The following is a 14,521-nucleotide window of genomic DNA, read 5'->3' as shown; positions in this document are numbered from 1 at the left end:
AAAAAAATCCAAAAGTTTTTAAATGTTTGCTAACTTTATTGTCATAAAAAAATATATTTCTTAAAAAATACACATGTAGAAAATTTAATAAACTATACGTGCAATTTTTCAAAAAATTTTTTAAATATTTATTTTTTTGTTAAAAAAAATCAAAATGTTGTTAAATGACTGCTAACTTTATTGTCATTCATAATTTTTGCACATGTTAACAGTGATGGTTTAAATAATAAAAAAAGTAGACTAATATAATTTTTATGATTTGCTCGTTTTTTAATAGAGATTGTTTGAATGAAAAAAAAATAAATAAATAGTATATTACATACCTAGGCCAGTAAAATAAGAAAAGTCTCAGAGCACATGTAATTGTTGGCCGAGGCGAAGCCGAGGCTGACAAACATGTGGTCTGAGGCTTTCTTTTTTACTGGCCAAGGTGCGTATACTATTTTTCTGCTCGACGAAGCCGGAAAGTTGCAACTTCGTTTAGGGCAGCGGCCCGAAAGTTGCCACTTTCCGGCCGGAGGGCAGAAAAAAATTTTTCATCTGAATGGCTGTTAAAATGTTGATGACAGGTGTCTGAGGAGGAAAAGTCTGTACGCTTATACGCCGCTTAGTGGTGACTCCTGAAACTACGCGAAATGGATTGAAAAGTCACCACTACGCGGCGCATGAGCGCACAGACTTTTCCTCCTTAGACACCCGGCATGAACTTTTTACTAGATGTTCAAATGGACAATTTGTTTTTTTAATTGTCATTAAAAAATTTTTAATACCCTGCTCTACATGGATTAATATATATGTATATATTGAAGATAATAAAAAATATCGAATATTTTTTTTCCCCCGTTACTATTGAAGTAAAAAATAATATTATTTCGTAACACCATCGTAACATTTACAATATTAATCAGGCACCCCGATTAATGTTGTAAATATTATGTACATATATATATATATATATATATATAGAAACATGATAAATGATAACGGACTCAGGGTCGCGCTCCAAGATACTGTTACATAAACATTTTTTATAATCTCGTAGGCAATAAAAATATTTTTAGTGAATTAATTTGGCAGATAAATTATATTGTACTACGGACGTTAATCCTACGCAAGTATTTTATTTTTTTTATTAACTCCAATATGTTAAGACTCAAGTATTGTAATAGACAAAGTCCAAAGGAGAATTCCTGTCGTGTCGTGTAATATGTTTGTGGTGATGGTGGTGGTGATGCTCGTACTCGTCAACCTAAGCTGGCAACCCCGCATAGATCCATAGACTCCACAAGGTGAAAGAAAAAGAAGAGTACGAGAGATAGTATAAGTAATATAAGAGGAACATATATTGTTATTATTATTATTATTATTATTATCGTGTGTAGTGTAAGAGAGAGCTTAAAATTGCGGTGTAAAATGAGACGGATGTATTTGCTGTCAGTTGTAGTAATAGTTGTAGTAATTTCAGTCGAGATAGCGAATATAAAAATTACATTATCGTAGACACACAAATTGGGCAAACATTAAGTATTTAAATAATAATAATGCCGATTGGCTCAATGAAAATGATTTAGCGTATTTTATTTTAATGGTATGATGTTTGGTAAAAAAAAACAGGCAATAAAAAATATTGTATTAGCAACAAACGAGAGCTAAATTGAGGAGGAGTCTTGTAGGTGTGCGTGAGACAGTTGACAGCATTAACGAGGAACGTAATGTGTAATATTTTGTAGCCGTGGTAGTAGAGTTGGTGTGTCCCCCTTCGTTGGAGAACACACGTGTCCTCATCAGGGTCCTGAGTTCCAGCTCCACTCGTATCGCGGCTCGCGGTGACCATGAACTTGCTCTACCGTTCGCGAGTCGGTCAGTCATTATTATTGACTCACACTGGGACGAAATGGGCACACGTATGTATACTAACACTTATTGTATATTATGTTGTATGTTACATGGAGTAGCTGGAATCGGAGATCTCTCGGCGTGGCTCAGTGCTAGAGTAGCCGGCTTGGGACCGATAGGCTGATGAGTATGCGTGCCGTGTAAACGCGGTAAGAGTAAGACATCTAATCGGCTGAGCTAGTGTCCTGTCCTTGACACTAGACTTTGTGATTTACATGACAATGTAAATCTAATGGAGCTTAAGAAATAGAGGGGGCATGTGGATGTCGACGTACCTTTCAGACTGGGCTTCGTTGAATCTTCGGTCTTGGGCGAGGATTTGCCGGAGGGCAGCCGCGAGGGGAATGCGAACATGGCGACGCTGACCAGCATCAGCATTGCGGCTATCAGGACGAGACCTGGAATTATATTAAATAATTAACGGAAACCTTAAATAGTCATGTTTGTAAATTTATTGATAAGTTTAATTATTTACCAAGCCACCAAGCGCCAACCCACCGCGGATCGGTAGGCGTGATTTGCGGGTTATCTGACAGGTCTGCGTAGAGCATAGTGCAGAGCGAGCCAAGAATAAATCCGAGCGCTGGACCGAGAATTCTCACTCCTATTGTTATGGCTGTAGGAAAATAAAAATAGAAAATCATGAGGGTCAGGCGGTTGTATCCATTTCGGTAATGGGGGATAAATTTGTATCAGATATTTATTTATTTTTTATACGGACTCTGAGTGGATGCTGATGCTGGTTACTTACCGAAGTACAAAGGACTTTCTCGAGAGGCGACATTGTCGTCTATGTAGGGGATGCCAAGTGTGTAGACAGCTGTCTGACCCATCCCGACTCCCAGTAGAGAAACGAAAAAAATCGCCAGGACTATTGACGTTATTTTAGTTTGGATCCTTTGTTCATCGAGAAAAGTACCCTGGCAGTACTCGGTGTCTGAGGATGAGCCAAAGTTCGGCAGACTCGTGGTTGAACCCAGCCTACAATGAATATATTTTTCTGTAAAATAATCGCTTTTGAATAATCAAACTGCGATAAGCCGCAGAGTGGAAAAAAACTAAATAAATCTTCATCGCGGGAGATATCGGAAATATATGATGTGAGTTGAGGCATTAATCTATCGGATGCGGGACCCCGTATCATGTCTGACCTTGCCAGATTTAAGTTATTTTTGTGTAAAAGAAAAAGTATGAGAAGAATGAAAGGAAAAGGACTCGGGCATACCCGTCGAGATCCATTGATGAATTAATAAACGGCTGTGGTTTGCAAAGACTAGAAGAAACGTGATCCGAGTCAGAGTCGATCCTGAATAGAGTTTTTTTCTGTTCGATCAGCTGTTCGCCGAAGATGAAATGGGGCATCGAGCAGGTAAAAGAGCTCACGGCGAAGAGTATCATGCCCCAGGCGATCCACTTGGGTCTGTGTCCTTGACCTCCGTAGTAAGTCAGCAAGAGCGAGGATCCTATTTGCCCGATCTCCGTCGCCGACATAATTATACCCGTCGTTTTAGACTGGATTTGAAATAATTTCTCAATCGTCGTTATCACCGACACAAAGTAGGTGTAATACATGCCTTGCAGCACCTGTGCACAAAACCGAATAACAAAATAATTAAATCGTTGTGCAAGCAATTATGTCAATCACCTACATATTTATATTAAATTTTTTTCTCATCCGCCGCTTCAGGCGTCTAATTATAATCAAATAAACTAGTCTACCAGAAGATAACGTACCCAAGTGAGACAGAAGACGACCAAGAAGGCCTGTTTCGTGGCGAAATACTGCAGCCAACGTGGCCTAAAAAGCCCCCATCCGCAAGAGACGTCTGCGTCATCGAACTCAGTGTGGAGACTGTTTGACTTTTCATCCCCGACGGCGATCAGTTTTCCATTTTCCATCGCTATTTCCAAGACCTTGCCGTTGCCGTTTTTTATCGTCCCGTTGTTGTTCAACTTGTTGTGCATCTCGACGTTGCCGTTTGCCATTTTTTCACTGGGTATTATCGTCAGGACATTAACGGCCCCGTTGGCAATTATTTGGGTGTCTTCGCCTGCCATCGTTCCTCCTGGAAGGTACCGCGGACTCGATTAATCGTCTGCCTGAGTCGTTGAGTCTGCAGCAAAAAAAGTCATACAAATTAATAGCAGTCGCAATAATAAAAGTGATAGTGATAGTAAGCAATTATAGTAGAAATCGAAAGTAAGTTGAGAGTGAAATCCCATCCACCTCCACCCGGTGATCGAGGACAATGGAGATCTCTTACCTAGTCCTGAGAGGGAAAATATACAAAGACTGGAAACTGGCGAGTAGTAGAGCAAGATATTTATATAAATGTAAGAGTAGAGTAACATCAGGTTGTTGCGTTTAGTTCAGGTGGCGTGGACTTGGTCTAGGTCGCCTTTCACTGTCCCACTGGGACGTTTATAGTGTCAGTTGTTGTTGTACCCTGTCCTGGTAATGCTTCTCAATGCCAGCCACCAGACGAACTAAACGTCCAACTAAACAGCCCACTCATATTATCCATCACCCATCAGCTCTTTATCTTATTAACTCGTCTCTCCGACGTCTAATTCCCTTCTCACCCACTGAATGCAGATATGCACGCGAATAAAGTAGAAAGTAATCCCGTTTCACTTTCACGATCATCGCAAGAAATTTTAATGAAAAACCAGCGATCCATTATCACTATTGTCATTTAAAAGTTTTAATGTAAATAATTACAGTTATTATTTTATCGTATACTCACTAGGTGTTTTTTTAAAATTTTAGTGAACGTTAACGCGTAGATATGCTCGATATCAGTTCAAAGCATTAACTAACGACATCGACGATTAATGATACCGCTATTTATATACACTCTGTCCCAGCTTATTGTAACATCAAGGACAATATGTAATTGTCCTCAGGGTATTTACTTAACTTTTTTATTTCATTTTTTTCGTCTTTCTCTCACCCCCTTCCTCGCGAAACTTTATTACCCGATGATTAATAGCTTCTTTTTGACCCAATAAAAAATAGTTATTTTTTTTACTTTACAGCCCATTTAATTCGATAACAATTGATCATACTTTATTATTATTATTATATAATCAGCCTCCAATCGTAGGCCAATAAAAAAAAAATTATCATTAAAAAATATTTCTTATGCCACGGGATTATTATTTTTTTTTTTTTTCAGGTAAAGGACGATGTACTCGTTTTATCAACTGCTGAGTTTTATAAATAAATGCTTGTATCCAGTCTTTAATATATACATACATATATAAACATATACATATTTTATGTAATAATAGATTATTTTGAGCTTCCACCGCAAATTATCGACAATCATTTTCCCTTAATCGGCATTTTATCTTTTTGGCCAAATAACACGCCACGTACTTTTATGGAAAATATATACATATATATATATATATATATATCCACCGATTTATTATTATCGATATCAACAGGATTATGTATAAATATGACCTGACCGACAGCAATAAAATATTAAATATCAACCGGAAATTCACATTTTCTTGGACAATTTTCTACCCTATCTCTATCAGTATATTTCTTATTATTATTATTATCGTTTTTTAACATATAGACAAAGTGGTTACCCCATAAGAGTAATAATATAAAGTTTAATACCAAAGTAGTACATAAACTAATAATTGAGACACTTGATAGAGGTCGAAAACCGGATTGCATTCACTGGACATATAAAACTATTTACATTCTCCATTTTTAAAAAAAATAATAAAATAATATATTATATATTTACTAAAAAATAAGATAACTACTTGAAATTTTAACGACCCAAAAAATGGGGAATTCACATTTTTAAAAATAAAAATAAAAAAAAACAAGACCATAAAATAGTGTAATTAAAAAGTAATAAGTATGACAATTAAATATAGTTATAGACAAAGGATAATTACCGGTTACTAGATAACTGTAATTATAAATTTTCCAACGTTGTCATTTTATCCAGGTCCGTTGACCTATTATTTATATAAATAATCCGATAATATAAATCAATGAAAGTATGAGGAAAAAAATAAAAAACATCTAGTTTATTTTATTTACGGCAACAATTTAAAACATATATGTTTAAATTGTTTTATTATTAATTCCACCTACTCCTCAGCTTGACAATGTAGCGATAGTTTATACGCGACCCCATCTAACCCAGCTCTGACCCCGTGACCTCCGTAATAATATACGTTCTGCACAAGTTTGCGCAACCGACAACTAAAATGTAAAGTCCACTACTTAAAAATAAAAAATATATATATATATATATATATATATATATATATATATATATATATATATATATTTGTTATTATTTTTGTTCCCGGTGTCCAGCGCGAGCTAATTTATTTTTCATACAGAGCCGACATCTGACTGATGTTTTTTACCCACGTCCGCAAAAGTTTTATCCACGTCATACGACAGTGTCACTTTATCTCAGGACATGTATGTATGTATGCAATAATAGCGAAACCGTTAAAGTGAAACAGTATAATAGGCAGTTGAATGATGTCCAGTCCGTATTATAGACCAGATAATAACAACCTCGCAACTATTACATCCAACTATCTGTCCATTGTCGATGTATTTGCCGGTACATTTATAGAAAATTACTGTACAAGTAAACTCTGTGTACTGATATAATATATATACGTAAATGTAAATATATATAAAGTTGTATGTATATACAAATTACAAGAGTGAATGCGCGCTCGTGCATATTATACAGTAGTCTGTCTTTAAACACACACGTACCGCATATGTGGTCGTAGGCCACCATTGAGACCTGACCTACTTCAAGGCGCGCACGCTTGCTTCGTTCCGCCCTTCCATTTCTATCCCCTGGTCCCTCAGATCCCTCTGACTCTGACTCTGACTCTGACTCCTTTATTTGTTACAACTGCTTGTGCTACTGCTGTTAATGTTTATTTTTATTTGTACTTTTACCCTCTATTCCTATCGAACTCTATCCTCATTTAATCCGCGGCCGACTCCCGATTCTCGCGTACCAGCATTCTAACATTTATTTTATTTATACTTTTTTTTTTTTAAATCCTGACAGACTAAGACGATAAAAGACGGCCCGGTCTTGGAGCTAAAGTTCACTGGTTAATTTATTTTTTAAATGAATTTAATACGCACGCCCTTTTTTGAGCTGACGTATGTATACAGCTCGGCGACTTGCCCATGGGCAGATGGGGAGATGTTTCGACTCCTATCCAGAAATAATCTTACTCGGTTGGAGGCTTCTATAAATTCACCTTGAAACGGGTGCCAGTTCTTTCTTTCCTTTCTCTTATTATTCTTACTCTCTACGCTTCCTATCGCTTTCTGTGACACAGACCTGAGGAAATTTTCGAGCCTCTGGACTGACAAAAAGACATTTTTTTTTTTTTTCTTACACTGGAATTTATAAATAATTATTTAAATAAATTATAAATTGTATTATGTATTACCTGCGTAACAGCTGTTTGTGTTTTTGCTTTTAAATCAACCAGCAAATATATCAAAAACAAATCGTTTTTAACGGATTCGCATAATGGTCTAAAAATATCGGTGATTGAGCAACAGAACCGCGGAACGAGTCTCAATCAGTCTAAAACAATTCTACACTACTCAAATTTTTAAGCGACAAACAATCTCCCGGCCAAGGTTTTTTTTTTAAATAATAATAATAAACTAAAAAAAAAAAAAATTCATCACTTATTTATCAATACGATAACCGGCACAAACTCCAGCTCGTTTCCAAAATAAAATAATAGATAAGAAAAATAAAAACCACAGGCTAGATAAATTTACCCGCGATAAGGATCAGGCCTTCTGTCGTATGTTGTCTTTATAAATTTTTCCTGATGTACAAAATAGTTATAAATTCGGTAACAATATACCAGAGTGTTTGTATACTTATAAGTTATACAATTCGGAGCCAGATATATATATCGTGAGGAATTGTGTGTATATGTACCGAAACTTATCGGTTATGTGTAACGATACGTACACGCTATTTAAATAAAAAATAAATATAAAGACATTGATGAATTGTCCGTACAGTTGTGTCTGCAGCTTTCGACTTGGGCAAACTTAAGACATTAAATACGATGATGGTAAATGTTTTAAACCGTCTAATATTTATTTAGATACCGGGTATCCGTCCACCTGTTAAAATTGCTACAACTATTATATTTCTCGGCATAAATATATGAATAAATATATGCGGGGTCTTATTATTATGTTGTCCGAAAACCGGAATATGCAACATATTTATGTAGAAAGAGACATATCAATAAATAAATATATATATTGAGTTTACATTTAAATCGATTGCGTATATGCGTCTTTAATGAATAAATATATATAAATATTTATTTAAAATTCATAATCGTTAATTGATCCAGCCATAATCGATAAATCATCTAATTTAAGTAGGTAAATATGACAATTAAAAAACACTTGTTTGACGCAACAAGTGTTAAAATATGTATGTATTGAATAGTAATAATAATTATAATTATAATGGCAGTGATAAAAAACAAAAAGGAAAAAAAATATATATATATATATATTCATATAATTAAAAAAGAGGATAAGGAGGAAGACATATACGAGTATGGTACTATAATACGGAGTCTGGATTTCTTGGACGTGGCTTCGTCATGACTCTGCCACGCACATCGTGGAAGTCGTTTACCTTTCAAAGTTATTTGGCCCCCCTCCTTTTTGTCCACACTTTAGTAAGATAATCACACATGTATAGGTGTACGGATGACCGAGCAAAGGGGTGATTGAGAGAGAGGGAACGAGTGAGGACCAGCCAGACGTCGTCTTGTTTTATCCACATCTACTTATACACACGTCCATCCATCCTGTGTCCTATCCTCTGGTTGTATCACTAATACACCGTCCGATTCTTCGTCTTTCTTAATATAAGGCGGAGATGCTAACTCGCTAAGGTGCTTGGACTGAGAAAATATGTACGAGACGTATGTGCTGGTAGATACCTACCCGCGTGTTCTGTCCGTACCAAGAGCGAGTGAGTAAGAACAAAAAAAAATTTAGGATCATGCGTGCAGCATACGTAAAAGGTTCCTTGGCATATGTAACTGTCGGACGATTTTCAAGGTGGATCGATCATCGACTCGTCTCGGAAATCTTGCTGCCAAAATATGTAATAATGTATGAGTGTGTGTATAAATATACATGTGTAAGTATAAGATAGATGGGCACAATGAACCCTGCTGGTGATGATGATGAAAAATTTTGAACAAACACCGAATGATTATCGACGGCTTCTGGGAAAAATTTTTTTTTTTTCAACCAGAAGTTTAATAATCTGCGGGAGTTGAACTCCGAGTTCCAGGACAACGTGCGAGAGTTCGCGGGCTCATGCGCGAATCCGTGAGTGTAAATAGCACTCGACCTGACTCGGCGGCTTGGAGTCATCGTCCCGTAAGCTCGAACGGATCGATAAGGTAATGGATAGAAGAAATGACTTGAGGAGGAATAAAGTACTCTAGAATGTAATGCCCTACATCCCCGGATCCCTGGTACAGAGAGCAGGCTGCTTGGTGCCCGGGATTTTATTTAATTGTTTAGGTGGTAAAATTTATAACGACCCATGCTACTGGACTGTTGAGCGGCTACTGGGCTGCAGATGGGTACTTTATGCAATAGACTAGATCTGTGGTGCAGATGCTGGTGGGAAGAATAGAGGAAGTCAGCTAAGCGGGACCGAAAGGAAAATTGTTGTATTGTAGGCCAGAGGGAATGATAAGGCGAGCAAAAGTGCTGGATAAGTGGCTAGTTGCAACTTGCAAGAGAGTATGGATGTATGCAGATGAGCCGTAATTCCCGCGTAACATAGACCAGATAGAGCCGGTCGATCATAGATGAGTCGCTACGTATGCAAAGCTCCCTGATGCACTCGCCGAGGAGTACTTTCATTGCTGTTATACAACCGCATAGTAGATCCACCGAGCAACCACTAAAAGTAAAGGAGAAATGGGAGCATACGCAGTGGTGCTCAATTTTATTGTTGCATTTATATATATTTATATAGAAGTGTATTTATTATTAATGATGATGATGGTCGTAATTATCATCATCGGCAGCTTAATTCATTATTCATGCTGGCTGGGACTAATCGCGTTATTCATCACTCGTTTTGGTCAATTAACTTTTGGTCGATTAATAGGAAGTTATTATATTTATTAATAATTATGTGTGTAATAATGATAATGAGCTGGATGATAAGGAGCCATTAATGAAAAGGATAAGAAAGGAGTTACCGCTTAATCATGAGTTATTATTATTGAGAGTGAAACTTTTGACGTTCACCCGGTATACATGAAACTGAGAGTTGCGAATCGGCATCGCTCGTGTCCCGGGGATTGCCATTCGCTGACTATATATATGTATATATGTATATATAAGTAAAGTCTCCAGGGCTTAACATCTCGGCCGTAGAGAAAGTGGAAAAGTGTATCGTGTTCGCTTTTTAAGCCTTCGCCTTCAACGAGGACTGGCTTGGTCGCGCGCGCGCGCACCACGTTTCTCGGTCGCGATGATCCAACGTGCTACATACCTTGAGATATATATCTTTTACACCACACGCCTACTTTATATACATATATATGTAATAAAAAGCTTCATTTCTCACGATTCCATTATTATTCTGTCGAATTTACTTTCTATCAAATGAAACGCGATTATATATCATTTGATTGCTTTTCCATTATTTTTCTTTCTCTTAATTGCCGTTTTTTTTTTCAGCCCGTAATTATGTTTTATGAACTGTATCGCTTTCATCTGAGTCGGCAGCAAAAGTTATTTGCTGTTTTTTTATTTTTCTTCCAGTTGTTTATTTATTTATTTGAAGACTTTATTGGTCGTTTATCTATCAACAGGCATTGGATCAGTGGTGAATAGAGAGTTAAATTTGGCAATTATATATTTAAGGCGGGATATGTGAACGTGGTGAAGGTTACAATGAGCGGACGTCTTGGAGGGTCGCAAGGTCAGGGTACCCGGCGAGACCTTGAACTCTAATTTCGGGGTCGAAAATATATTCGCAGCTCAATAACCCATTTTATCACTTACTAATATTCGCTTGCTGTCACACTAATTTATTGGGGACATGTTTTATTGAAATATATTTCAGGCAATAAAAGCATCGTAATCTCAAATAAAAAAATAAATAAATAAACATATACTTGTTACGTACAGTCTATACATTATTGACGATTCATATATACGCATTAAATAAATATTTAATTCAATTATTTATACCGAGCATGGACTTTGTTTTGTACTACTTATCCTCTTATTTTTATTTATTTATTTATTTGGTTTGTTTTTTTTAGCTAACGAATATTTTTATACGACTCAGGAAAAGTATAAATTTATGTTATGACATAATTTCGCTTTAAATTTCTGTGGAAAGTTACTAAAAAATCTATATACATACATATATATGTATATGTATATTAATAAAAATTTGTCAGTGGATGCAGATTGTAACTTGGAAAGTGTCTTTCTCCAATAGGAATATTCATTGGTTCATTTAAATTTGTCATTACCATAAAAAAATCGGCTTTCGGACATACTTATAACGGTTAAATTTTATCGCGTGTATTATCATTCCGTCAAAAATAAAGATTTACTTTTATAATAAAAGATTCCACAAATGGAGAGGAAAAAAAATATAATAAATAATAAATAATAATAATAGCAAGAGAAAGCCGTGAAAAAATATTTTAAATATCCACCAACACGATCAAAATAAATAACAAAATTATTTGACACAAGGCTGAGTATGGATTTGTAAATTAAGATATTAAGTAATCGAGAATTAATAATTATTATTTTATGTAATAATTTTGTTTTTTTTTTTTTTATGATTAATAAAAATAAAGAGTATCGGAACCAGTGGATTTAATATCTCGAGTTTAATATACTGTGGCAATAAATAATGATTGACATTAATGTATACATTACCTGTCACTTGGCGGTTTCTGTCAACTGTTCCATATATTTATTTATACGAGTTAATTTAAAATTTGTTTATTTTCGTTACTAGTGAATCGCAACTAATAGATAGTGATTGGAGTAGCCGTTTAATTTGCGAAAGAGCTTAAATCGGGACCAGTGCTACTGCGATTTATTGCTGCGTCCTCGGGTCGCGGGACTGCCGGTTCTCGCGGTCTGGATCACAGGCACATGCATGTATCTCCCGACTGTTGGATGCGCCGAATGTAGACTTGAGTCGACACTACCCAGATTGTGTTATCTCCTCTTTTTGGAGCACATACACACCACAAGAGTGATAACACTTCTTTTCCGTTTTGTCTTTCGCAGGCTAGCGAGCGAGCAACTGGCGGTTACTGAATTTTATATTTTTTGTTACGGCTAAAAGTTTATCACTTTTTATTTTTCAATCGACCGCATCGCTTTCAATAATTACTGTTGTAATAATAATTAATTAATTAATTAATTAATTAAAAAAAAAATAAAATGGCAAAAGTCATAAAATTATCACAGAATACGAAAGGCAAATTTGTTTCACTGAGTAATATTCTGTGACGACATAAAATTTAAAAGAGCTACAAAGTTTATCCATATATATTTTTCAGCGAGAATTATTAATAGATTTAAATGCAAGAGAAAAAGTAATAATAATAAAAATACAGCAATGAATGTAATAAATAGATACGAGAAAGCATGCGGGAGTGGATGAGCAACCGCAGAATAAATATACCCCCCGCCACACTATCGATGCTCACGGTTTCGCGTTCCACGCGCAACTGAAGCGAGAGTCATACTGGTGAGTCTGGTGTACCCGCGGTGTGTACGTCAAACGAAACCGAATCGCCAGAGATACTACCCGAGGACTCACACTCGTGTATATATATATAAATATATATATAAATATATAAACTCGTTGAGCAAACCCGAGCCCGAGCTGGGAATAAAGTTCTCGTTGAACTCGGGACCGAGCACCTAACTCCGATACGCACCTCCTGCCCTACTGCATTCGGCATCCTCGGCGCACCGAGTCGTTGATGCACCATCGCCACCACTCCTCGGCATTCCCGTCATCCATTTTCCCTCCACGACTCCTTCGATCCCGAGAAAACTCTCGGCTCCCCCAAAAAACTCGTTTTTTATCATCTTGATATTTTTTTTCCCATGTCCCACCTCCATCTCCTTTTTTTCTTCATTTATTTATACTTTTTATTCTTCCTTTTACCCCCGGTGAGTTTCTGTTGGGTATAAAATAGAGCGTATATGACACAGGGACTGGTTTTTAAATAGTTTCGTTAAAAACCATCTGTCTAACATCGAGTCATCCTCGTCCCATAAAATATCCCCCTATGGACAGTCGAATAATGCGATTGTTAGATGATTGATTCACCGAATTATTTTCCTCCCGTATAACTTCCAGGTACATAAATTCAAAGTACATATTGTCAGTGCGTGATTTCGATTATTAAAAGTAAAATTAGTACTTTCCCAGCTCGTATACCAGCGGGAGCAGGAAGTGACATAGCAGCTGAACAAATGGCAGTAAAATTTACTGAATAATGAGGGTAGTAATGGTGTTATCGAGATATCTATTATCAGTGGTGACTTGGCACGTGTTTTCATTTTTTATTTACCACAGTTTTGTCTAAATAATCGATTCCATGTTACCGCAAATGGACAACACACACAAGCTATTAAATTTGTTTGACACGGCAGGAAGAGTGTGACCATGACCAATAATGATTTGCTATGTTGGTTAGCATTCAACGACAGTTGCCTGGCAGTACAGGGCCCATACCAGTGCGTGGCTGCTTGAGATATGATGCCCCGTTGATATACCAGCGAGTGACGGTGAGGAGAAATGATGATGGGCTGGCAAGCTCGTATGGTTTAGCCATCATGTGTGAGTTGAATTACCGTTATACTTACTGGCATCGTCAGAATCTATTGACTGACGATAAACGGAACGTCGGCAGACCAACACTTAACTTTTGCTGGTGATGGTGATGGTGCTTAGCTGGGGTCCCAGTAGTTTTAGTAGAGTCTTGGGCTGATGATGCTGCCGGGAATAATGACAATAAGTGACTAATACTCGACACTATTATGTTTTGAGTAGTGGCTTTATAAATAAGACGTTTTAAAAATAATCATTGAACTTAATCAGTGCGAATGAGCCTCTGGCGCAAGTGTCGATCCTGGATGCAGCAACGCACAATGTGTCGGTCTCTCTGTATCAATTAAATGCAGTGCAATATACCAGGAAATGGTTAACAATTATTATTATCGTCTGGCCCACATTGTACTGACTTCGACCCTACATTTTAATCTTTTTTCTCTCTCCCCTTCGCAAGTCTTGGTATCGTAATCAGTTCATGTACGTCCACTTGCTCTGTGTACTCGCAGATATTATTGCTCTCATCACTTTTATTTGATATAAATATATGTTATACATATGTGGACTGTCAAACAGACTCATATTGTCGGATCGGACAATAGATTTATGCGCAACTAAAAGCTCATGAGACTTAAATATTGATAAAATTAATTATATTCATACTCAAAATAATTTAGTGTCAGTTGAGT

General features: G+C 36.5%; 1 protein-coding gene across 3 annotated transcripts in view; it reads right to left on the bottom strand.

Annotated features, from left to right (window-relative positions):
- LOC130671518 (solute carrier organic anion transporter family member 74D) overlaps positions 1-14,521 on the bottom strand; it is a 32,113-nt gene that overhangs the window by 10,501 nt on the left and 7,091 nt on the right. The window contains exons 1-6 of one of the 3 annotated variants that reach the window (XM_057475456.1): positions 11,912-12,916; positions 3,631-4,010; positions 3,122-3,480; positions 2,648-2,877; positions 2,372-2,512; positions 2,172-2,294 (exon numbers count right to left, since the gene is read on the bottom strand). In XM_057475456.1, coding sequence (XP_057331439.1) covers positions 2,172-2,294; positions 2,372-2,512; positions 2,648-2,877; positions 3,122-3,480; positions 3,631-3,954 — 1,177 coding nt within the window. In that variant the 5' untranslated portion in view covers positions 3,955-4,010; positions 11,912-12,916. Of the gene's footprint in view, positions 1-2,171; positions 2,295-2,371; positions 2,513-2,647; positions 2,878-3,121; positions 3,481-3,630; positions 4,011-4,160; positions 4,438-11,911; positions 12,917-14,521 lie in introns of those variants that run through there. The other 2 variants (XM_057475457.1, XM_057475455.1) reach the window with 2 other exon arrangements.

This window comes from Microplitis mediator, chromosome 7 (genome assembly GCF_029852145.1).
Source record: "Microplitis mediator isolate UGA2020A chromosome 7, iyMicMedi2.1, whole genome shotgun sequence".
NCBI classification, from domain to species: Eukaryota; Metazoa; Arthropoda; class Insecta; order Hymenoptera; family Braconidae; genus Microplitis; species Microplitis mediator.
Note: the sequence above shows the minus strand (reverse complement) of the source record. Positions and strands in the feature narration are given on the sequence as shown.